Below are 25,569 nucleotides of genomic sequence, written 5' to 3' on the forward strand. Positions count from 1 at the left end.
TTACCATGTTGTACAACAATCACCACTATCAATTCCAGTTTTTTTTTTAATTACCCTTACCAAAAACTCTGTACCACTTAATCAATACCTCCTGCGCTGTGGAAGCTAAAAACAAGATGGAGTCACTTACGCCAAGCCTGGAAGAGTATGGCTGCTACCTGGCTTCACAGGGCCCAAGTTTAAGATAATAGGTAGTCTAACGTTTAGAAATAGTAGCTTGTTTCTGTAGATGTATGTATGATTAACAGTTTCTGCTCTTTAACTCCTACATTTCAGACAAACAGACGCCTGGCTATCTAGGAGCCTGCTCAGCAGGTAGTGACCCCTCGAGACCTGTGTCATTTGTCTTCCTAGCCAAACACAATTCTGAGGAAGAAAGAATTTCCAAGGGACACTGTAATGAATAGCCAAAATGAACTTCCCTGGCTTTCTTTGTTCCTTGGACCATAAAAACCCCATACTGCCTTATCTCAGGTTCAACACCTAGTCTCATACTGTGTTACCCAATTTGGAAATTATATGATCTACTAAAAATCCCTAGTATTGTTGTAACTTTGTTTCAACTCTTAGAAATTACTCATCATTCCCCATGCCCCCCTCCCACCTGCACCTGGTTCTATATATTTGCCTATTCTGGATATTGCATGTAAGTGGAATCATACAATTTTTGTCCTTTGGTGCCTTACCTGACTTTTAAAAAATGCATCCACTTGAATAGCTATTCCACTTTAATAAAGCATCAGGGAAGGAGATAAAGGGGATTACAAAAAAGAATTAGATAAAAAGCTGCATCATAGTCCGCAGGCTGTCAATTTTTACTTAAAAGCTATCAGAATTATGAAAAGAACAGCCTGTGGACTAGGCGGGATACTCCTAATCAGAAAATAAATGCCTTCAAGGTGGAGGGTCTTTGTCCCGCAGTCAGGCCCTGGTAGGTGCTCATCCATCCCCACATGCGGGGTACTGCTACAGTGGCTGCTCCAGGAAAGAGGTCCCGGGATGAACATTTTAATGATTCAAAATCCTAAACCACTTGTGCTTTCAAAGCCTGCTCCATTTCTGATAGTTACTTGGAACAACTAGCTGAAATAGATCATTTATGAGCCCCTGCTGCCCTTCTCCTATACGTCAGGCGGTATCCACTCTGTACAACAAGCCACAACGAGTCTCCCTTTCTTCAGTCTGTGGCTATTTTCATAAGCCTTAGGTTTTTTTTTTTTACCTCTAAGGAGCTAATCTCATACTCAGTCTTGGAGCCAGAGCTCTGCCTTCCATTCTCACCTTTCTCCGTATCCTCCCCTTTGACTTGCTCACGGTCTAGAGCTCTGTGAGATATAATTACAGAGCTGGCCTGTGCAGTAGGCCCTGGCCAGGGGTGTGGATCCCTGCTCCTTCCTTGTGTGTTTGGATAGATTATGCTAGATCCTCTGGAACTGGAACCACCTTTGAGACAGGGAACACATCCGAGAAATTCTAAACACTTAGATCTCAGACAGGCCTGGTCCGTTAGTTCTTGCCCAAAATAAATGACAGAGGCTAATATGTGTACATGCTATTGGCTATAAAGTACTTTATAAATTAGGCTTGTTTGAACATCACAGTTCTCCAGCAAGGTAGGATTAATCCCATTTTATGGAGGAAGAATTGAGGTTTGGAGAAGGTATGCGACTTGCACATGTCACAAAACTAAGGGAGAAGAGCCAGGCCTCAAATCCAGGTTATTTGGTTCCAAACCCAGAGCTTCCCCACCATTCCATTCTACTTTCTGATTATGGTTGACGTTAGAAATTGAATCTCCTTCTGTCCTTAGGTTGGATTTTTTAAGTATGCAAGCAGGATTTTTTTTCCTGTTAAAACCCCCAGCATTTTGACTGGAGGACTAACTGCAGAGCATTTATGCTACCCAGATCATTATCAGCTCAGCTGTCCCCGTATTCCAACCTATCTACTATAAGTTTTTAAAGAGTGTTAAAAAAAAAAAAAAAAAAGTTACCATTTATGGAGCTCATTCTAGGTGCCTGGCCTTGTGCTAAACCAAAAACCCAAACCCTTTGCCCCGAGGCAATTCGGTCTCATAGTGACTCTATAGGACAGGGTAGAACTGCCCCCATGGGGCTTCCAAGGAGTGACTGGTGGATTCAAACTACCGACCTCTTAATGAGCAGCCAAGCTCTTAACCACTAGTTCACCAGGGCTCCAGGCCCTGTGCTAGTTCCTTTGTATACATACATCATCCCACTTAATCCTCACACTAGGTCTCTAAAATAGGTATTATGAGGCAGTGTGGTTCAGTGGTAGAATTCTCACCTTCCATGTGGGGGGCCCCGGAGTGATTCCTGGCAATGAAAATCATGAGCATCCAGCGTCTGTCAGTGGTGGATCATGTTTTACTATGATGCTGCTTAGGTTTCAAGGGAGCTATAAAAAAAGGCCTGGAGATCTGCTTCCAAAAATCAGTCAATGAAAACCCTATTGATTACAACGGTCCAACGTGCAGCCTAGATTTTATTCCATTGTGCATGGGGCCACCATGAGTTGGAGGCCCACTCCATGGAAGCTAACAAAAAGATAGGTATTTTTCCATTTTACAGATCAGGAAACTGAGGTTCAGAGAGGTAGAATAGCTAAGGAATAGATGAGATTCATGCCTAGTCATAGATCTCCTGCACTGTCTCTGCCAGCCCCTGCCCCCTAGCTTTACTGTTGGGTAAGAGAGGGAGCCTGGACCCGTTAGACTCTGTCCCCGGAGGTTGGTACCACCTCCCTCCGGGAGTACACCAATGAAGAATTCCCCAAGGAGAACAGGGTTCCAATGAGGGGCAGGGGGGAAGAGGACAATGCTGGAGTGACTCCAATTGGCATTGTTTACTACGCAATTACTAAGGGAGTTTTGATATAAGGCTCCTCTGTGACAAGTCCAAGTCTGTCCCCCAGGCACAGCAAGCAGTGCGGAGCTGTTGCTCATTAGGGCTACATGTGGCTCCCAGGATCATTCCCACGAGATGAAGGATCCATTTGTAATTTTTGTCTTTTATCAGCTTCTGAAGGATCTGTGCTCCTGCTTTCCCCAAACTCCCCCTTTCCCCACCCCATTTTGTCTATAGAAGCCAAGAAATGCAGCTTGTCCTCTTGGAAAGGAAAAGGTTGTTATAACTAATAGTGTGATAATGGGTAGTGTTTTTCCCTCAATCACGAGGATCAAGAGTTTGTAATTAATTCTTGGATGGCCTGTTCCCACTTCCTCCTGAGTGATCAACTCAACCAAGCAGGAAGTGTGAAGTGCTTTCTCTGATGTCTCAAATTTTGTCCACTTTCCACCATCATGGGCCTGTGTAGGCAGTCTGGAGCCAACTTGATTTTAGTGAGGAAATTCTTTATTTAGCAAGGATGCCTTGGGGTGAACCAGTTCCCCAGAGTAGGCTTTCTCATGATTCAGATCCTATGCTTGGCGATTTCTAAGCAAGATGATCAGCAAGGCAACAATTAGGCCAATCACAAATAAATCCCAGTATGGTCCAAGGGTGTTATCCAGCTTCATCCATTTCCATCTCATTGTAAACTGCAGACAAGAGACACTCTGTCAAAAGAAAGTCCCAGCATCCCTCTCCTTTCATGATCATCATCATCTCCCCTCATCACACCCCTTACAACACTCACCCTCCATACCCCACCCCACCCCTGACCCGTTTCCTTCAGCTTGGAAGACACAGCCTTTGCTTGCTTACAATTCTCACAGAGGGCTTAACTGGCACCTTTAGAATAACTGCAAAGATTTATAAAATTTAATTTCTACTTTTTTCAAACTATATTTTTTGTGGTACCGCTTGCTACCTGCCATCTGCTTACAGTCTCAGGTTTTTGAGGCCAAGAACTATGTTTTGAACAAGTATATATATATATATATATATATATAAAAAACAAATCCAAACCCATTGCTGTCAAGTCAATTCCGACTCATAGCGACCCTATAGGACAGAGTAGAACTGCCCCATAGAGTTTCCAAGGAGCACCTGGTGGATTTGAACTGCCTATTTTTTGGTGAGCGGCTGTAGCACTTAAGCCACTATACCACCAGCGTTTCCTGAACGAGTATGTACGACACATATTACTTTGCTTAGGGCTTTGAACATAGTAGGTGCTCAAAAAAATATGTGCTGAATGCATTCACTGGTTGTACTATGAAGTATCAACATATACTCAGTATAACAAGCAGAATTGCTGCGTGGTAAGAATACCAAAACAAAACCTGTAGCTATGGAGTCAATTCCGACCCGTGGCTGCCCTAGGGGTTGGAATGGTAAGTGTAGGGCTTTGAATTCTACTTATTAAAGGAAAGGCATACAGAAGGTCTGGGGGCCATGACCACCGAGGTCATTCCAGTCTCAGTCAGACCATTAAGTCTGGTCTTATGAGAATTTGGGGTCTGCATCCCACTGGTCTCCTGCTCCCTCAGGGGTTCTCTGTTGTGTTCACTGTCAGGGCAGTCATCAGTTGTAGCCAGGCACCATCTAGTTCTTCTGGCCATAAAAGATTGCCCCTGGGGGGCCTTTTCACTCTTTCCCTAAGAGCTACCTATTGAAGCTTTGAGATTTGAGATAAACTTACATTAAAAAACAGGATATCTCGGAGGAAATGCACAGTTTCCAGTTTCAGGAGGGCAAAGAAGACGGGTATGTGTGCATCTGGACTTGTTTGAGCAGCCATGTCATATAATCTCCTGGCCAAGTGAATGTCCTAAAAGGGGAAGAATAGTCCAACACTCATTAGGTGCAGCTTCTTTCAGGGTAAGTAAACAGAAACCATTGTTTGAAATACCGTAGTTTATCTGTGGTAGGCAAAATGGCCCTAATTCCAAGAACCTGTGAGTGTGTTATGTTATATGGCGTGTGCAGGTGTAATTAAGGTTAAGGACCTTTCGATGAGATTATACTGCATTACCCAGATGGATCCAATATAGTCACACGAACCCTTAAACACAGAGTTTTCTCCTGGCATCAAGGAGATTCAAAGCATGAGAAGGACTAGACTTATTGCTGGAATGATGAGAAGAAACGTGGACAGCCAGCAAGGAAGCAGGGACCTCAGTCCTACAACTGCAAGAAACCGAATTGGAGCAACAGCCTGATGGAGCCTGGAAGGTTATTCCAAGTAAGGAAGGTGCAGTAAGGAGCAGCCTTGCTTTCCACCTTGTGAGACTGTAAGCAGAGGACTGAGTCAAGCCCAGCTGGACTTCTGACCTACAGAAACTGTGAGATAATAGGTTTCTGTTGTTTCAAGCCGCTAAATTTGTGGTGATTTGTTATTGGCAGCAAGAGGAAACCAGTACAATTTTCAAAAAGCGTTCCCTGGATCAGCTCTTAGCTGTGATCCAGTTAAAAAGGCAGGAGAAGACTAGATCCAAACCCAAACCCAACCAAACCCACTGCCGTCGAGTCGATTCCAACTCATAGCGACCCTATAGGACAGAGTAGAACTGCCCGACAGTTTCCAAGTAGCGCCTGGCGGATTCGAACTGCCGACATCTTGGTTAGCAGCTGTAGCACTTAACCACTATGCCACCAAGGTTTCCTACTAATAGTAAAACACCAAAACCAAACCTATTGTCGTCAAGTCAATTCTGACTCATAGCGACCCTATAGAACAGAGTAGAACTGCCCCATATGGTTTCCAATGAGTACCTCGTAGATTCAAACGGCCGACCTTTTGGTTAACAGCCATAGCATTTAACCACTACACCACTAGGGTTTCGAGATACTAATAGTACACGTCCCTAAAACAAACAAAAATATAGACAGTAATACTAGTTTACAATTCTTACTTTCCTTGTAGCACTTATCATACTGAGGTTATATAATTTATTTGCTTATTAGTTTATTATCTATCTCCAGGTCCTCAAAGACAAGGGCTTGGGCTACCTTGTTCACCGATGAATTCCCACTGCTTAACAAAGTGCCTAGTACATAGAAAGTCTTCAATAATAATTCTGGAATGAATATTTTGGTTCTCAGGCTGGAATTTGATTCCTCAAATGACATATTGCATTTTAGGGACTTTGTTTTATTTTTTTTTTTAATAATTTTTATTGTGCTTTAAGTGAAAGTTTACAAATCAAGTCAGTCTCTCACACAAAAACCCATATACACCTTGCTACACACTCCCAATTACTCTCCCCCTAATGAGACAGTCCATTCTCTCCCTCCACTCTCTCTTTTCCTGTCCATTTCACCAGCTTCTAACCCCCTCCACCCTCTCATCTCCCCTCCAGGCAGGAGATGCCGACATAGTCTCAAATGTCCACCTGATCCAAGAAGCTCACTCCTCACCAGCATCCCTCTCCAATCCATTGTCCAGTCCAATCCCTGTCTGAAGAGTTGGCTTCAGGAATGGTTCCTGTTGTGGGCTAACAGAAGGTCTGGGAGCCATGACCATGGGGGTCCTTCTAGTCTCAGTCAGACCATTAAGTCTGGTCTTATGAGAATTTGGGGTCTGCATCCCACTGCTGTCCTGCTCCCTCAGGGGTTCTCCGTTGTGTTCCCTGTCAGGGCAGTCATCAGTTGTAGCCGGGCACCATCTAGTTCTTCTGGTCTCAGGATGATGTAATCTCTGGTTCATGTGGCCCTTTCTGTCTCTTGGGCTCGTAATCACCTTGTGTCCTCAGTGTTCTTCATTCTCCTTTGATCCAGGTGGGTTGAGACCAATTGATGCTGCTTGCTAGCGTTTAAGACCCCAGACGCCACTCTTCAAAGTGGGATGCAGAATGTTTTGTTAATAGATTTACTTATGCCAATTGACTTGGGTGTCCCCTGAAACCATGGTCCCCAGCCCTCTGCCCCTGCTACGCTGGCCTTCGAAGCATTCAGTTTATTCAGGAAGGGACTCTGTTTTTATTATTCATGCCTGATTACAAATTTGTTGTGGAAAAATTTGGGAGCTGTTAATCGCAATATTTGAGCAACATGAAGAACATAATTAATGTCACTGAATTGTACAGATGAAGATAGTTGAAATAGCAAATGCTTTGTTATCTATTATTTACCACAATAAAAAATTATTCTGAGAAAAAAAAAGAATGAACAAATCAAAGCCATCCCACAGCTCCCTTTGCATTTATCCCATATTCATCAAACAACCTTCTGAACCCAATTCAGTTTGCCAAGAACACCTTCCAGAAGGAAGAGAATCCATTGAGCACTCTAATCTACTTTGAAAGTGCATTTCTTGGTAAAAATTAATAAACTGCATCCTGGGGGAAAATGTTTTTTAAATTTTCACCTACATCCCACCCCCCCCAAAAAAAACCCTAGTGCCGTCGAGTCAATTCCGACTCATAGGGACCCTATAGCACAGAGTAGAACTGCCCCATAGAGTTTCCAAGGAGCACCTGGTGGATTTGAACTGCCAACCCTTTGGTTAGCAGCCGTAGCACTTAACCACTACACCACCAGGGTTTCCTTCACCTACATACAGTTTATTTATTTGCTATATTTTTGTTTTGTTTGCCCAAACGGAGTAATGAAAAGACTGAGTTGTCTTTAATGGTCAAAGTGCCCTGGGCCTGTCTCAGAATTGTACTTGGCTTGGGGCCCAAGGATTATTTTCAAAAGAATTGTACTTGGCTTGGGGCCCAAGGATTATTTTCAAAAGAATTGTACTTGGCTTGGGGCCCAAGGATTATTTTCAAAAGAAGGTGAAGAAAAGGAAAGGTTTTTCTACAAGTTATGGTCATCCGGTTATTTATCTTTCCTGCTCGTTCCCCAGGCTTCAATAGTCAAGAATCCTTGAGGCCTCTGCTAAACCCAGTTTTTGGGTATGGTCCCGTTTCAGCTATGCTCTGCTTGCCATTTTCTAAATTTTTGCAACTATGCAGCCTAGTAAATTGGTTTGTTGGAGAAAAAGGAATGTTTTTGCTTAAAATAATCAAAAGTCAGGAGATTGTTCTGAACAAATCTTTCTGGCAGCAGAGAAAACAGAGGACGTAAAAACTCTAATTTGTGTCTCTGATTCCAACAAATTCAGTGCGTATTCCTTTGAAGGAACCCTGCAGATTATAATGGCTGTGTCACCCCTACACAGGGAAGTCCATATGGACTTGAATAGGAAGTTCAGAGAAATGCAGGCCTTTTTAATATCTCAGGCATTCATTTTTATTTGAGGCAGGAATTGTTATTTCTTGAGACATAAACAATTCAGTTGCTTAAGTTTATAGCAAAAAATAGAAGACCATTAAGATGGGATAGGCTCACCTGTTGCCCAGGGGTCCTCATAGTTCCTAGTGGGGCTGGGGTGAGGTATGAGAGTCTGTCTTTAAAATTCTCAGAGAAATAAATCCCTGAATCCTTTTGGATAATTAGGGAGACTAATATAAATGAACTTTAGACTTTAGAAAGACTTCTCCTTCTTTGACCCTATTAGTAAAAAAAATCCAAATCTTTGAAACTTAAACAATTTCCTATAGATAAATAGCATTTTGCTGATGACCAGGGTTCACTGAATGAGAAGTCCACTGCATACCTGATCCACTTACATTTAATTTCTCTGTAGTACATTGGAGTTTATTTTGCTTTGAATTCAGCGATTTAGGAGGTTATGTAAACTCATCTGCAGATTCTTCTTAATATGTTCTAACTAAAATGTCAGGTTATGGCAAAGCACTGCGCAATGTTCAGATGTAAAAAATAATTTCTTATAATGCAAAGATACAGTGATTCTCCAGCAATGAAGAAGCCGGTTTATGAAAATTGTTCAATTATATGATACAGGAGTATTCCAGCCCCAAATCTTTGGAAGTCATCAAAATTTCTTATACTGAGACACAGCATATGAAAAGGAAAGGCAGCTTTTTGAATAAATCATTCTGCTTCTTTATTTTAAATATACCATATGTCTATGAGAGGAAACTCTGAAAATATAGAACTGAACAAATAAGAAAGAAAAAAATCCACAGTTCCACTACACAGAGATAACTACTGATAACATTTTGATATATGTCCTTCTAGCATTATAAATATGTGTGCATGTATGTATATAGATATACACTAATATATGTATAAATTCATATGTACATACTTTTCGAAAATTGATTTGTTTTTGTTGAAAATATAGACAATAGAACATACATCAATTCAGCAATTTCTACATGTACAATTCAGCAACATTGATTACATTCTTCAAGTTGTACAACCATTCTTACCGTCCTTTTCTGAATTGTTCTCCCTCCATTAACGTAAACTCACTGCCCCCTAAACTTCCTAACCGTTTGAGTTGCTGTTGTCCATTTGATGTTGCATATATACAGACTTTTAATTCAGAAAGTTTTCACTGTGCATAGTATTTTGTCTTTTGCTTTCTTAACCTAACAATATATTTCAAACATACCATGTCCTAAGATATTCTTCTAGTCTAAAATATTTTTATTTTTAATGGTTGTAGAGGATTCCATAATAATAACTAATACTTATTAAATACTTATTAAGTGCCAGTCACCATTGTCATTTAATCCTCATGACAATTCTATAAGAACATCTGACATTTTAAAGATGACACCGAGGTACAGAGAGGTGTGATCATCTCTCCAAATTCATATGACTTCTGAGTGGCACAACTGGGATTCAAATCTATATAGTCTGCTTCTAGCCCACTTGCTTAACCACTAGGCAATAAAATACATAATGAAATAGTATACCACCACACAGTTTATATAGCATGTCTTCTATTTTGGAGCATTTTGATGGTTTGTAGAATTTTCCTCCCTATTATAAATAAATCTATACCCACTATCGTGGAGTTGATTCTGACTCATAGTGACCCTAAAGGACAGAGGACAGAGTAGAACTGCTTCATAGAGTTTCCAAGGCTGTAATCTTTACAGAAGCAGACTGCCACATCTTTCTCCCATGGAGCAGCTGGTAGGTTCGAACCACCAACCTTTCTGATAGTAGCCAAGCTCTTTAACCACTGTACCACCTGGGCTCCTAATAAAGCTATAAACACACAAAATATTTTTTCCACATTTTTGATTATTTCATTAGGTAATAAATATTTCATCAAAAGTTCTGACTGTTTCTAAGAGCAGTATGTTCTGTCCTGTCATTTCTCTGAGGAGGCTATTTAAAATATCTAACTTGCATTTTCTACAAAATATTTCTTTTCTTGTGTTAAAGCTCCAGTTCTAACACTCCATAGGTGGACAGGCCAGACAAAAGAGAAATAAAAATGCTTTGTGCTGTAATTAATTTTATTTTTGGTAGATTTATTTATAATTTATTTGGTAGATGTGTTTTTTTTTTTTTCTCTGCAGTTTCCAAAAATGTGTTTTCTAGTCTGTTTGACTGTGTGGGTCATAACAAATTATGGATAACATTGCAAATAATGAAAATTCCAGAACACTTAATTGTGCTCACGTGGAACCTGTACATAGACCAAGAGGCAGAACAAGGGGATACTGAGGGGCTTAAAATCAGGAAAGGTATGCACCAGGGTCATAACCTTTCACCATACTTATTCAGTCTCTATGCTGAACAAATAATTTGAGAAGCTGGACTATATGAAGAAGAATGTGGCATCAGGATTGGAGAAAGATTCATTGACAATCTTCGATATGCGGACGACAAAACTTTGCTTGCTGAAAGTGAAGAGGACTTGATGCACTTAGTGATGAAGATCAAAGACTACAGCCTTCAGCATGGATTGCACCTCAACATATAAAGAAAATAAAAATCCTCACAACTGGATCAATAAGCAACATTATGATAAATGGAGAAAATACTGACATTTTCAAGAATTTCATTTTACTTGGATCTATAATCAGTGTCCACAGAAGCAGCAGACAAGAAATCAAACATATTCCATTGGGCAAATCTGCGGCAAAAGACTTCTTTAAGATGTTGAAAAGCAAAGATATGACTTTGAGGATTAAGGTGTGCGTGATCTAAGCCATTAAAAAAAAAAAAAAAAACAACCCACGAGTCGATTCCAACTCATAGCAACCCTAGAGGACACAGTAGACCTGTCCCATAGAATTGAGGAAGGCAAGACTGTCTCCTGTATTTTGGACATGCTTGGTAATTGTTTTGCATCATTGCAGCCTTTTTGTTAATCCATCTTGTTGAGGGTCTTCCTTTTTTTCACTAACCTTTTACCAAGTGTGATGTTCTTCTCCAGGGACTGGTCCTTCCTGATAATATGTCCAAAGTACATGAGACAAAGTCTCACCATTCTTGATTCTAAGGAGCATTCTGGCTGTACTTCTTCCAGAACAGATTTGTTGGTTCTTCTGGCAGCCCATGGTATTCAGTATTCTTTGCCGGTGCCACAATTCAAATGCATTAATTCCTCTTCAGTTTTCCTTATTCGTTGTCCAGCTTTTGCATGCATATGAGACAATTAAAAATACTATGGCTTGGGTCAGGCTCACCTTAGTCCTCAAAGTGACATCTTTGCTCTTTAATGCTTTAAAGAGGTCTTTTGCAGATTTGCCCAATGCAATAGTCACAGTACTTAGTCATAGTACTTAGTACACAGTATATAGTCATAGTACTTTGCTTTTAACTTTCTTCAGGTGTGTATGTGTACACCGGCATGCATGTGTGCCTTTTCAGGGTTTCACTATAACTATGAATATATCTCTTTCATACTAGATTGCGAGCTCTTTGAAGGTTGCCTTGTCCTTGTATCCTGAGACAAATCACAATGCTTTCTGATATAAAACAAGCAATAACTAAATATCTCAATGAATAAATGAATGGATGAAAAGCAGGGCAATATATCATGGTAGTTTAGAAGCAGATCGTATCTTTAAATCTCAGAGTTCATTGAATTGTTCCTAGAGGAGATAATATTGGAGAGAGATAAAAATATGGGGAAAGATCATTCCAGCAAAAGGGTGGCTATGACGAAAGGTCAGAAGGGGACCAACTTCAAAGTGGGGGTAGGGATAAGTAGACTAGAATACAGATAAGGGAATAGTGGCATATCAAGCCATTATTGTTAAGGCACATTAGGTCAGGTCAAGGAGAGTCTTGAATGCTGGGGTAAAAAGTCTGAACTTTATTAGGCAATGGAAAGATTCTTTTGTTCGTATTTTTTTATGTTTTTTGGGGGGTGTGTATGTGATGGAATAACACTACTAGAGTTTTCCTTTATCAAGAATAGCCTAATAGTGCTTTATTAGATGGATTATGTATTCATTAAGGCAATGCTAACAACAGCTGTAACAAATAAATCCCCAAATTTCATTGGCTTAATGTGATACAAATTGATGCCTCCCTCATTCAACATTCTAATGTTGTGTTCGTGGTTGGCCATAAATTTCCTTCACATGTAATAGAGGGACTCAAGCTCCTTCCGTCATGTGATTCTCCTATTCCCTAGAGTCTCTGTGTCGTCTTCATTCAGCCAATGGTAGAAGAAAGATACTAGGGAGAAGCTCCACCCACTTCTTAGATACCTTAGCCTAGAAATGACACCCTTAGCTTTTACTTCCATTCCATTGGTGAGGACTAGTCACATGGATGCAAAAGGAGCTGGGAAATACAGTCTCTGACTAGGCAGGCATATCCCAGCAACAGATCCTCACTACAGATTGAGGACTACAAATCTTTGGTGGATAGCCATCTTTGCCGCAGATTCTTTGGGAAAACACTAGAATCAGAGACCCCTGGAAGGGTTTTACAACAAGCCTAGGTGAGTAGAAATTCAGGCCTGAACTAGGGTGCAGACAAAAGGAGACAAGGAGTCTGGCTCCTGGCTAAAGACCTATATGTGATTTTTCAGGCCACTGACCGTAGATAATTACAAGGGTTTTACCTCACAGGCCTAGGGGGAAAGCTGCTCTCCCCATGCTACACTTTGTGCACAGCCAGATCATTGCAGCCTCTGTAGGCAGAGGTGGTCAAGGATTCAGCCTCCCCTCATGCCTCCCACCAGCCATGCTCCTTTGTGCATCTGCATTCCTGTTCCAGGCAGCTCCATTTAGAGGCCTGGTTACTGGGGGGTTTCAACAGAAACGTTCCTTGGTCACCTCTGCTGAAGCCTTCTTATCAGAAGTAAGGGGGACACTTTGAAGACACTTTCCCCCACTCTGACTCAGTACTCAGTGCTTTTCTACTTCTAACCCCCACCCTTTCCTATATTCCATCCCCCTACTGCTGGGACCCTAAAACGGTAGGAGCCTTTTGTTTTGGGTTTCCTTAGCAATGAGATGGTTTTCCAGTCTGGTCTGCACTGATCTACCTGATCCTCACCTGGGCACCATTCCTGGGGAAATATGGACAGTGGGGGGAAGTTGGCACCTTCTCCAGATTTCTCTTGCTTACACTAACACAGTATGTGATTAAAAGCTTGACCTTTCATTTTGGGTTAGTGTCTTAATCAACCTACTCTGACACCTGACAGCTCAGTTTAGCTCCCTGACAGCCATGACCAGGGAGGGAAAAGCATGAGACGTTATTTATGGTTAAATTTCTTAGGTACTTCAGAATCCAGTACACATTGAGAAAAAGTTTCATAAGAACAGGTGGGATGAGTGTTTATGTTTTTAAAAGAGTTCAGGTCCTCTTCTAGTTCCTCTCCAGGGATAACTTTGTGATCACTAGGAGTCAGAATCAATTCCAACAACACCCAACAACAAAACGACAGAATGATGATACAGTCAGTCCTGGTCCACAGTTTACATCAAGGAGCTCATTGGGCTTAATTTGAAATCAGAAATTGGGGGATGAGATACCTCACAGAGAAGCTATTAGAATAACTCACCTGTATCACCCTAGTCCCAACTTCTTTTCATAAAGGTGAAAGATAACAATGACTCATATTTTTATACTGATTTACCAAGAGTTGGTTTAGACTTCACTTACCTCTCCAGAGGGCTTATGTCCAGAGTTTATAAAACATGGTTCCATACCACCTTGCTTGATTCTCAAAGAAAACTCTATCCATCTTTCCCACTGTTTGCACAAGGATTAACTGATAAAGAGAACTGTGAAATGCCTTGCTGAAGAAATTCTTAATTGCTAAACAGGATATAAACCATAGTTAACGATGCAAAAACACCAGAAGATAACCTAGATAAATTGAATCTTCTAAAAATTAAATATCTACACTCATCGAAAAACTTCCCTAAAAGAGTAAAAGGAGAACCTACAGATGGGGAAAAAAAAAATTTGGCTATGACATATCTGACAAAGGTTAATCTCTAAAATCTACAGGAAAATCTAACACCACTACAATAAAAAGACAAATAACCCAATTAAAAAATGGGCAAAGGATATGAACAGACACTTCACCAAAGGTGACCTTCAGGTGGTTAACAGACACTTGAGGAAATGCTTGTGATCACTTAGCCACTAGAGAAATGTAAATCAAAACTACAATGAGATACCATCTCACCCCAACATTACCAGCACAAAAAAAAAAAACAGAAAATAACAAATGTTGGAGACACTGCAGGGAGATTGAAACTCTGATGCACTGCAGGTGGGAATGCAAAACGGTACAATCATTTTAGAAAACAATATGGTGTTTCCTTAAAAAGCTAGAAGTAGAAATGCCATTTGATCCAGCAATCCCAACCCTAGTAACGTATCCTAGAGAAACAAGAGCTGTCACAGGAATAAACATAGCACACCCATGTTCACTGAAGCATTATTCATAATAGCAAAAAGATGGAAACAACCTAAGTGTCCATCAACATATGAATGGATAAAACAAACTATGGTACATAACACACAATAGAATACTATGCAAAGATAAAGAATAATGATGAATCTGGGAAACACCTCACAACATGGATGAATCTGGAGGGCATTATTGTCATGGATTGAATTGTGTCTCCCCCAAAATATGTGTCAACTTGGTTAGGCCATAATTCCCAGTGTTGTGTGGTTGTCCTCCATTTTGTGATTGTAATTTTCCTATGTGTTGTAAGTCTTAATCTCTGCCTGTGGTTAATGAGGCAAGATTAGATTATGTTAAAGAGGATTAGGGTGGGATTGTAAACACCCTTACTAAGGTCACATCCCTGATCCAATGTAAAGGGAGTTTCCCTGCAGTGTGTCCTGTACCACCTTTTATCTTACAAGAGATAAAAGGAAAAAGAAGCAAGCAGAGAGTTGGGGACCTCATACCACCAAGAAAGCAGTACCGGGAGCAGAGCACAGCCTTTGGGCTTGGGGTTCCTGTGCAGAGAAGTTCCTAGTCCAGGGGAAGATTGAGAAGGACTTTCCTCCAGAGCCAACAGAGAGAGAAAGGTTTCCCCTGGAGTTGACGCCCTGAATTTGGATTTCTAGCCTACTTTACTGTGAGAAAATAAATTTCTCTTTGTTAAATCCTTCCACTTGTGGTACTTCTGTTACAGGAGCGCTAGATGACTAAGACAATTACACTGAGTGAAATAAATCAATCACAAAAGGGCAAATACTGTATGAGACCACTATCATAAAAACACATGAAAACGTTTCCACACAAAAAGAAACAATCTTTGACGGTTACAAGGAAGAGGAGGGGCAGGGAGGGAAAAACACTAACTAGATAGCAGATAGGTGGTAGCTTAGGTAAAGGCTAAGACAGTACATAATACTGGGAAAGTCAGCACAACTTTACCAAGGGCAATACACAGAAACTTCACAGACAAAACATCCAAATGCTCTGAGGGATCAAGCTACTAGAATGAGGGCTGGGTACATGGTCTCGGGGGACACCTAGCTCAAATGGCAGAACATAGCCTATAAAGAAAATGTTCTGTATCTGACTGTGATGAGTAGTGTCTGGGGTCTTAAAAGCCTGAGAGTGGCCGTCTAAAATACATTTACTGGTCCCATTTCAGTTGGAGCAAGGGATAATGAAGAAAACCAAAGGCATAGGGGAAAGATTAATCCAAAGGACTAATGAACCGCAAGCACCACGATCTCTACCAGACTGAGCCTGGAACAACGAGATGGTACCTGGTTAACAGCACAGACTGCTCTGGCAGGGATCATAACAGAGGATCCTATACAGGGAAGGAGAAAAATGTAGAACAAAATTCAAATTCGCCAAAAACAAAACGAACAAACAAAAAAACAGGCTTGCTGGTCTCACAGAGACTGGAGAAATCATGAGAATATGGGCCCTGGACACCCTTCTAACTCAGTACAGAAGTCACTCCTGAGGTTCACCCTTCACCAAAGATTAGACAGGCCTGCTGGAAATCCTGGTGGTGTAGAGGTTAAGAGCTATGGCTGCTAACCAAAAGGTCAGCAGTTCAAATCTACCAGGTGCTCCTTGTAAACCCTACGGGACAGTTCTACTCTGTCCTTTAGGGTTGCTATGAGTTGGACTCAATGTCAGTGGGTTTTTTTGGTTTTTATAGGGCCAACAATAACACACATGAGGGTTGTGTTTCAAAATTCAATCATGTATATGAGACACCAGCCCAAAAGCAAAGACAAGAAGGCAGGAAGGCACAGGAAAATTGGATGAATGGAAATAGGGAGCCTGGGGTGGAGAAGAAGGGGAGAGTGTAGACACATCGAGATGTTAGCAACTAATGTCACAAAACAATTTGTGGATTAATTGCTTAGTGAGAAACTAATTTGTTCTGTAAACTTTCACCTAAAGCACAATTGAAAAAAAAAGAAAAATTCTTAATTGCTAGATGATTTAGTGTGGGGAAAACTCCTAATTCCTTTGCTTTCATTAACCATCATTGGGACATGCTTTGGGCTTTTAATTACCAGCATGTTCATTTTATGTTCATTTTAAGCATTAGAAAATGTGGTATCTCTTTGTTAATTTGATAACAAGATTAATAAACTTTGCCCCTGGGTACGTGGCTATTATTTTTCTAATTGCTAAACATAAGGGATTAGTAAGGACAAAGAGCAATGGCCTCTCATTAGCTAAATCAAAAATTCCTATATCTAGGTCTGAGGTTACTAGCTGCCCTGTATTTTTTTTTTAAATGTAGGGACCTTCTATAGGGAAAAATATACCTGTGACTGAAATAGGTTGATCAAAGTGAACTACCCATGATTCAGCAGGAACCCTGGCAGAAAAGAACAGAAAAGTGACCAGAATGAAACTTCAAGGTTTTTTTCTAAATGTCAGAAGTGTATGTCTACCAATGGCAGCTACTTGACATTGTGAGGAAAGTGCCTAAGAGAGTGATCACCAGAGATGCCAAGGAGGAAAAACTAGCCCTCTGACGAAGTTGGCCAGCTGGGAGCTGTGCGTGTCCTCTCCTGCACTGATAGCAATTTATCCTGAAAGGATGCAAAAATAGCCCCTACCCCTCGCCCCCTCAGAGACTCTAGGCAAAATGGCCTTATGGTGGAGAAGATCCAGCTGTGTAGGGACCAAGTCCTTCTTGAATCACACGAAAGAGTTAACTTGAATTTAACACAAGGAATGGGGTGTCTTTCATCCTTTATGCAATGTTTCTCTCATGTTTTGCATGGGAAATGATGATTAAAAGCTTTAATCTTATTGAAGGCTTACTTAGCAGCTGCTCACATTTCCTTCTGGTCTAAGTAACAGTCATACCACACACTGTTTGACAGCAGAGCCCTTTTACCAGCACAGATTTGTTTTATCCTCAAAGTTGGGGCAGGGCAGATACCACCAGTTCTGTTTTACAGATATGGATGATGGTTGGGGAGGGTATGGTTAGATGACATCCAAAAAACCAATCAATTTAGCTGTTCGCTCCAGTTCATTCCCCACAAAACTTTCCAAACAGAAAGTTCATACCAGCTAAGAATGGGGAAAACAGGCAGGATTTGGGTTGACATTCTTTCTACCACTCAAGGTGCTGGAGCTGATGGAAAGGCAGCCTAGTCCGAAGGCAGCAGAAGAGGAAAGACGGCATGAATCTCTATCACCTGATACGTACCTGAGTAAGAAGCCTTTCTTTTTTTTTTTTAAGAAGCCTTTGGCTGCAGAGCTCACCATTAGCAGTTCTCATGTAGAAAATACCCTACCAATAATTCTCAATTACTAGCAGAACTGGAAAAAAGATGAGAGCATAAAAAGCCGATAATCCCCACATTATTTGGCTCCCCAAATGCAGCCAGGAATATAAAGACTGAGAGAATGACTCAATGCAGGGCACACTCTTTGCCACACAACCATGGGGTGAGACATGGGTTCAACTTCTGGCTCCACCAATGATAAGCTCTCCAACCTTGGCCAAGTGAAAACCTCTGTACAATGCAGTTTCCTGATAAATACATGAGGACAATTATAGGACTTACCTCATTGGGTGGTTGTGTGATTTAAAAGACATAGTACACATACTACAGCTAACCCAATGCCAGCTATTATTATTACTGATATTTAACACATTTGTGGAAACCCTGGTGGTGTAGTGGTTAAGCGCTATGGCTGCTAACCAAAGGGTCGGCAGTTAGAATCTGCCAGACGCTCCTTGGAAACTCTATGGGGCAGTTCTACTCTGTCCTATGGGGTCGCTATGAGTCAGAATCGACTCGACGACACTGGATTTCGTTTTGGTTTTGGTTTAACACACCTTGCTCACCATGTCAGACCCTAGTGCTATCTTCTGCTTTAATTACATTCACTGTCTAAGAGATTTACCCAATACTACCTTTTTTCTTAGCTCTCCTTCTTAATGGATACACCTCATCTCCTTAGACCAATGTAGTCTTTGGGGGATGTAGATCGATTTCATGGGAACTTCTAGAATGCCCAGCATTGTGTCATGTACACAGTGCTTCCTAAGATGTTTCTGGATTAATGCCACCTCCATATCCAGGTCTGGCCTCATTCCACTTTCCCCTTGTTACTGAAAGCTTAAGAACAGAGCCAGGGGAAATTTTAACGGAAAAAGCCTTGAGGTGGAGGGAGTGGGGCAGGCCCTACTAATATTAGTGGAAAGAGTGAACTTATGAAAGTGCCCTAGGCTAGACTTCTACTTATTAATGTTCTTGGATATAAATCGGGATCATAATATCTACCTCATAGGGTTGATAGGGTAAATAATAAGTGTTAGGTTAAACAATATGTGTTGGCACATGGGAGGGATTCAGCAAATGTTAAGTCTTTTTCTTCTTTTGTATTATGGACATCAGTGAAACACAAAACGCCTACAGACTTTCCCTTCCCACACAGCTATCATTACTAGGTTTGGATTATTACCAATTCAATTACCTTTTCAATACCTAAACCATGTTCATACATATAGGCCAGATTGAACATGGCTTGTGCACTGTGATATTTGTCAGCTGCAATATTGTAATGCGTGGCTGCTGTCTGATAGTCTTTCTTGGTCCCGTAGCCATAATAATGGTAATCTCCAATTTTTACTCTAGCGAATGCATTGCCTGATAGAAATATTAGAAAGAAGAATCATAACTCAAATGATTCTTGTATAGTCCCCAGTATTTCAATCTAATGATCTTGTTTTAGTCTCTTAAATTATAGTTTTATATCTATCTGTCTATCTCTCTATTTATCTATCAACACTCAGACTCTCAGAATCAGGATTTGATATATTTTATGAAACATATACACATAACACTCAATGCCTACTGTCTTCATTGTAGGATGACACCCATGATACAGTACAACTAGTCTCAAAAAATAATAAATTATAAATTAGATTTTTGAAGATGGATTAACTCTTGGAAAACTAGACACCACCCCACCTGTTCTCAGACTTCATTCCTGCTACTCTACTTTCCTGCATTATCAGTTTCTCCCTCTTTCCTGGACCAATCTCATCAATCATTCAAACATGCTCTGATATCTTCCATGAACAAAAATTAACTCTCTCTTTACCCTGATGTGTCTCTGTCTAGCAATTGCCCAATTTCTCTGGTCTCTTTCACACTCATATTTTTCAAAAGAGTGTTCCACACTCTCTGTCTCCATAGCTTCACTCCCACATACTCTTCAACCCACTCCAATCTTGCTTCCATCCCCTTCCCCATGAACCTGTGATTTTCAAGGTGGTCAATGGCCTTATGATGCCAAATCCATTGGCCGCTTCTCTTTCCTCATCTTACTGGATCTCATAGCAGCACTGTAGTCACTGGACCTCCCTCTCCTGCCTGGGCACTTTCTTTCTTGGCATGGATGGAACTGCATTCTTTTGATTTGCCTCCTACCTCATAGGCCTTTCCTTTTCAAGCTTCTTGCTTAATTTCTTCTCTATCCAACTTCTTTATATTGAAATACCAAGAGCTTGTCCCTAGACTCCTTTTTTTCCTCTCTTCTTGGCCTTCTTTTCTCTCCCCTCCCACTCCTTCTCTACACCACGCTTCTCTATCTCAACCATTTTTCTGGGTGGTCCCATCTACTCCCATGGCTACCTTTATGTTAACAATTCCTGAATTTATATCTAATCTGCTGTCTCTTCTTGAGCCCCAGACCCTTATAATTACCTTAGTGACTTTTCTACTTGGATCTCACACTTAAAATGTCCAAGAGAGATCTCTTAACACCCTACCACCTCCTGAACAAAAACCAAACAAAACAAAATCATCAGTTTCTTCCCCACTTCAGTACTAGTATTGTTCAGGCGGTAAAGCTAATTTGCTAATTCTTTTTCCGTCACCTCCCTCATCCAAAATCCTGTTGGTTATACCTCTAAAACACACTAGTTTCTTGTCATCTCTATCACCATCCTATTCTAAGCCAGAATGCTCCAATAGCCTCCAAACTGTTCTTTTGTCTCCATTTGTCAAACTGTTCTTCACACAACAACCAAGGTGATATTTTTTAAATGTAAAATAAAATCATGTAATTCTGTGTAAAATTCTCCAATGGCTGCATATTGTACTTGGAATAATGTCCAGGCTCTTACCCTGAATCGGAAACCCTGGTGGCATAGTAGGTAAGAGCTACTGCTGCTAACCATAAGGGTTGGCAGTTTGAATCCACCAGGGGCTCCTTGGAAACCGTATGGGACAGTTCTACTCTGTCCTATAGGTTTGCCATGAGTTGGAATCGATTTGACAGCAACGGGTTTGGTTTAACCTGATTTACTAGTCATGCCTAACCTGCCTTCTTCTTCTCTGACTCACTTCATCACACTAACCTCACTGTGCGCTAGCCATTTTACTATTTCCTCAACACACCAAGCTCATTCCTGCTTTAGCACCTCTGCATTAAGATGCCTCATGTCCCTCTCCCTGAAGTGTAGGAATTCCTCTGACTCTTCACGTGAATGGTTTTCCATCACATAGGCCTTCTCTGACTACCTTTTCTAAAGCATCCCGCATCCCCCACCCTAGTAATTATCCATCTCATCTCCATGTTTTATTTCTTTCCCAGAACATATCACTATTATCTTATTTATTTGTTTACTGTTTTATTTTCTCTCTTCCCCATAAGGGCAAGCAAGAACTTCAAAAGTCTTAATTACTGATATAGTCCCAGAACCTACAACTGTACTTGATAAGTATTTATGGAATGATAAATACTTTTTCCCAGATGTTAAGTAATAGCACATATTACTTTTAAATAAACACGGATATATTAAGGAGTAGAAAAGAGTCGTGTGACTTTTTAAGATGAAATTTCAATCTTTTGAAGGCCATTTAGGTGTGACTCCTAAGGATCTCCTTTGGGTCCATGTTTCCACTTCACTAAGAGAATGTTGACTGAAAAAATGAGGGAACACTCATCTAGAACATCTATCTTAGCTGTAGCCTATCCCTGTAGTGTGATGTAGGCTTACTTGGAAAAAGAAGAAGCACCCATGTGATAAGATTGGAGGTGTACCATTAAGGGCTATAAAGCTCCTTCCAATTTTTTTTTTTTTTCCTCCATTTGGCCTAGTGTAGTATCTGAAATTCCTTTGGAGTTTATTTCTTTTGATACTGAAATTCTTTTAATTATCTAGAATCCCCTATTAAAATGTAGAGACCTCTAAGAGATGTAATACCATGAGCCATCTTTAGCTCACTCTGAATAGAGCTAAAATCATAAAATTCTTAGGATGCCAAAAACTTTAGTTATCAGGCTTTGTTTACCATGTGTTTTGAAATGTTGAGGTAGTTGGGGACAAGGCCTTATAGGAATGGTACCCAGAGAGGGGCTTAGAGGGGTAGGAGGCCCACAAAACCCTAAAGAGAAACTCACTCCATCTCTAATTTTGCCCAAAGCTGCTCTCCCTTTTTCTTTTTAGCAGACTACAGTTTCTTTCTTTTTTATTGTACTTTAGGTGAAGGTTTACAGAACAAACTAGCTTCTCATTAAACAGTTAGTATATATATTGTTTTACATTAGTTAACAACACCATGACATGTCAACACCCTCCTTTCTCCACCCTGGGTTCCCTATTACCAGCTTTCCTGTCCCCTCCTGCCTTCTAGTCCTTGTCCTTGGGCTGGTGTTCCCCTTTAGTCTCGTTTTGTTTTATGGGCCTGTCTAATCTTTGGCTAATGGGTGAACCTCAGGAGTGAATTCATTACTAAGCTAAAAGGGTGTCCTGGGGACCATACTCTCGGGGTTTCTCCGGTCTCAAGTAAGTCTGGTCCTTTTTTGTAAGTTAGAATTTTGTTCTACATTTTCCTCCGGCTCTGTCCAGGACCCTCTATTGTGATCCCTGTCAGAGCAGTCAGTGGTGGTAGCCAGGCACCATCTAGTTGTACTGGGCTCTGTCTGGTGGAGGCCGTGGTAGTTGTGGTCCATTAGTCCTTTGGACTAATCTTTCCCTTCTGTCTTTAGTTTTCTTCATTCTCCCTTGCTCTCAAAATGGTGAGACTGGTGGAGTATCTTAGATGGCCACTCACAGGCTGTTAAGACCCCGGGTGCTACTCACCAAAGTGGAAGGTATAACATTTTCTTTATAAACTATGTTATGTCGATTGAACTAGATGTTCCCTGAGACCATGGTCCCCACACCAAAGCTGCTCTCTCTTGACCTCAAACTTCCTTCTGGGCCGTAACCACATGTAGGGATAGGACACTGTTGTGCATTTTTGAACTTTGCAAGCAGCAACTAGGAGCCCTGAAGTCTCGGAGAATGGGAGTCAGTGAACAAGCTCATTTTGCAGAGGATTCAGCTCCACCCTAATGAGGGGGCTGGATGGGGGCATGTGGCAATCCTGACAGGCTCCCAGGGGGATCACTTGATAGTGGGAGGCATTTCCACTCAAATCTCACAGTCACAGGGCGCTGACTGTGTCCTGATGGTTCAGCACCCTCCTCACATGCAGCAACTGCTAAAAAAAGCACAACCAGTGACTAATTAAAACATTTCACTATCAGATCTCCTAACCCCAAGTGAGGCACTCAGCAGCCATGTCTTCAGGGATATTCATGCCTGGCCTTCCTTGTGACACACAATTATTTTTAGTGGCCTGACTTTGTATTGGGGAATCCTGTTTAATATTAATGTCACCTCACTTTCAATGTCTCTTTTCTCTGGTGCAATTTCCAGGCTTGGAATAAACCTATATTTGTTGCAATTGAGCTGATTTTCCATGGCTGAGGGATTGGTTGTGCTCTTTCTCCAGTTCAAGTAAGGTCTTTATTGCATTTTGGAAAACATAGACTTTTCTTTTTTAGGGGAATTTCTCACTTAAATCGCATTGATGACTTGCTGCTGCATTACCAGCTCAGCTGGATCTGAGAAGGCACCAGTGTGACTTTTTCCTTTGCCTCATATTAGAGTCTGTGAGGATCATTTTTTATCCTATTCACTTCCTGTGAGAAGGGATGATTTAGCTTTAGCATGAGATAATTTTAAGAGACCTAATTGGAAATAAAAGTACTCTCTTACTGCAAGCAAGTTCCTCACAGATCCAAATGCCAATAGTGACAGCTTTGCTGTATCTCTCAGCTTTTAATAATATAATTTTAGGAAAGGAATGGGGAGAGGCAGGGTGATGCAAATGCCACCTGCCAGTGCTTTTCCCACCAACGCCATCTTACACAGCCTATCTCGTGGGATTACAATAAGTGGGAAATGGAGACTCCAGGAAAGGGGAGAGGATCTCTTCAATTATTATAAACAGTTATAGTAAAGATTTGAAATTTGTGGTAATCATCAACACAGTATTTTAAAAGAGAAATCAAATGAGCTTTAGATACCCAAGTAATGTGGCATATAAACTCATTGCAACGTAAGTCACATCTCTGATTAGTTCAGTAAAGAACTCAGCAAATGAGTGGCTGAAGCCAGACCAAGAAAACTGGTGGCATAAATAAATTTGTCATGTTTTAAACAGCTATTCTGGTGTCATGGAGACTGAGCCACAGAAAAATTCCTATGGTTTGCTAAATCAGAAACCTTCAGAATAATGAAGAAAACGTATTCTAGACCCGACCTCTAGGCTAACCCACCACTGACCCTCAGTAAAATTTAAAATACCATTTACTTCATATTCTGCACCCTTCTGCCTTTGTGCCCAAGAATGCAGCTGAAGCCAATCAGAAGAATAGTGGACAGGAATCGGGTGTGCACTTATTCTTATGTAGGTTCTATACCTTGAATGGCAGCTCGATTCCATAGGAGAAGTGCCATTGGATACATCTTCTCTTTCTCAAGGATTTTAGCCTTTTCTAAAAAAGGAATCATTCCATTAGTAAGGCTTAAAATTCATAATAAAGTCATATATGTGTATGTATGAATGGAGAGTTGCAGAGAATTTTAACTTATCTTACTAGATTCCAAAATGAATGCTGAATTGCTTTGAGCTACCTCATATCCCATTTCTGCGAGTAGTGCATACTGAACAAGAGAAGAGTCTATATCACCGTCCTTATACGCAAAGTATGCTGTCAGGAATTTCTCAGCCCAGTGGCCTAGTTCACAGACACCTTTATAAAGCTGTATATGGGAAGAGAAATCAAGCAGAATAGTTAGACAATATGCTTCATCCTAGGCAAATGATAAATGAAATCCGTCTTCAGCTCCTATTGCCTGGTCCAGCAAGTATTTCAGGTCTAAAGCATGGCTTTTGCAGATTATTTAGGATGGAAAGTTAATACCTTTCATAGGCACAAAGACTACAGGTGTATATGTTTTGTCTTGAGCTGGAACTTCCTTGGGCTTATTTTAACTTTCCTGACTTGGAGGCAATTTGGCAGGACAAGAATGTATTGACTTCTATTTAAAACAAAGGGCTTTTTGGGCACTGTTGCTCTGCAAGGGTTAGTTACAAGGGCACAGCTGATGTGGGAAGGAGAGACTGAAGGGAAGACAGTGCCTGAGGGTGCAGGTGACATAACCGCAAGAGAGGTGTGCAAAGCTCTATGAGGACAAACGTCAACTGAACTGAATGGCCCTTATGTAACCAAAAGAGGTTAGCAATACATAATTCATTAGGTAGTTGGCACAGAAGCCAACCTAAAAATAGATTATTAGCTGACAGCTTTTGAAATGAGTTTCAGAGGGGCCAGGTTGCAACATGGAGGTGTTTATATTGGTGCAGCGGAAGTGTTTAACAAATCAATGAAAGGCATTAAGGCCCTAAAAGGACATCTTTGGAAAAGTCTATCACTTGCTCAAGCTGAAAGAATCCACCTTCTCAATTGTCTTCCAAATCATCAAAAACTTAGGGACCCTGCCTTCTGGGCAGAAGTGGGCTACATTTTCTAGGCTACATCAAGCCTTTCATTTCC

The 25,569-nt window shown here is 40.9% G+C and overlaps 1 protein-coding gene across 1 annotated transcript in view; it reads right to left on the reverse strand.

Moving 5' to 3' along the window:
• Positions 1 to 3,416: 3,416 nt before the first annotated feature.
• Positions 3,417 to 25,569, reverse strand: part of SEL1L2 (SEL1L2 adaptor subunit of ERAD E3 ligase) — an 89,039-nt gene continuing 66,886 nt past the window's right edge. The window contains exons 13-15 of the mRNA XM_049868971.1: positions 24,433 to 24,507; positions 4,606 to 4,734; positions 3,417 to 3,577 (exon numbers count right to left, since the gene is read on the reverse strand). Coding sequence (XP_049724928.1) covers positions 3,440 to 3,577; positions 4,606 to 4,734; positions 24,433 to 24,507 — 342 coding nt within the window. The 3' untranslated portion in view covers positions 3,417 to 3,439. The remainder of the gene's footprint in view (positions 3,578 to 4,605; positions 4,735 to 24,432; positions 24,508 to 25,569) is intronic.

Source organism: Elephas maximus, chromosome 25 (genome assembly GCF_024166365.1).
Source record: "Elephas maximus indicus isolate mEleMax1 chromosome 25, mEleMax1 primary haplotype, whole genome shotgun sequence".
NCBI classification, from domain to species: domain Eukaryota; kingdom Metazoa; phylum Chordata; class Mammalia; order Proboscidea; family Elephantidae; genus Elephas; species Elephas maximus.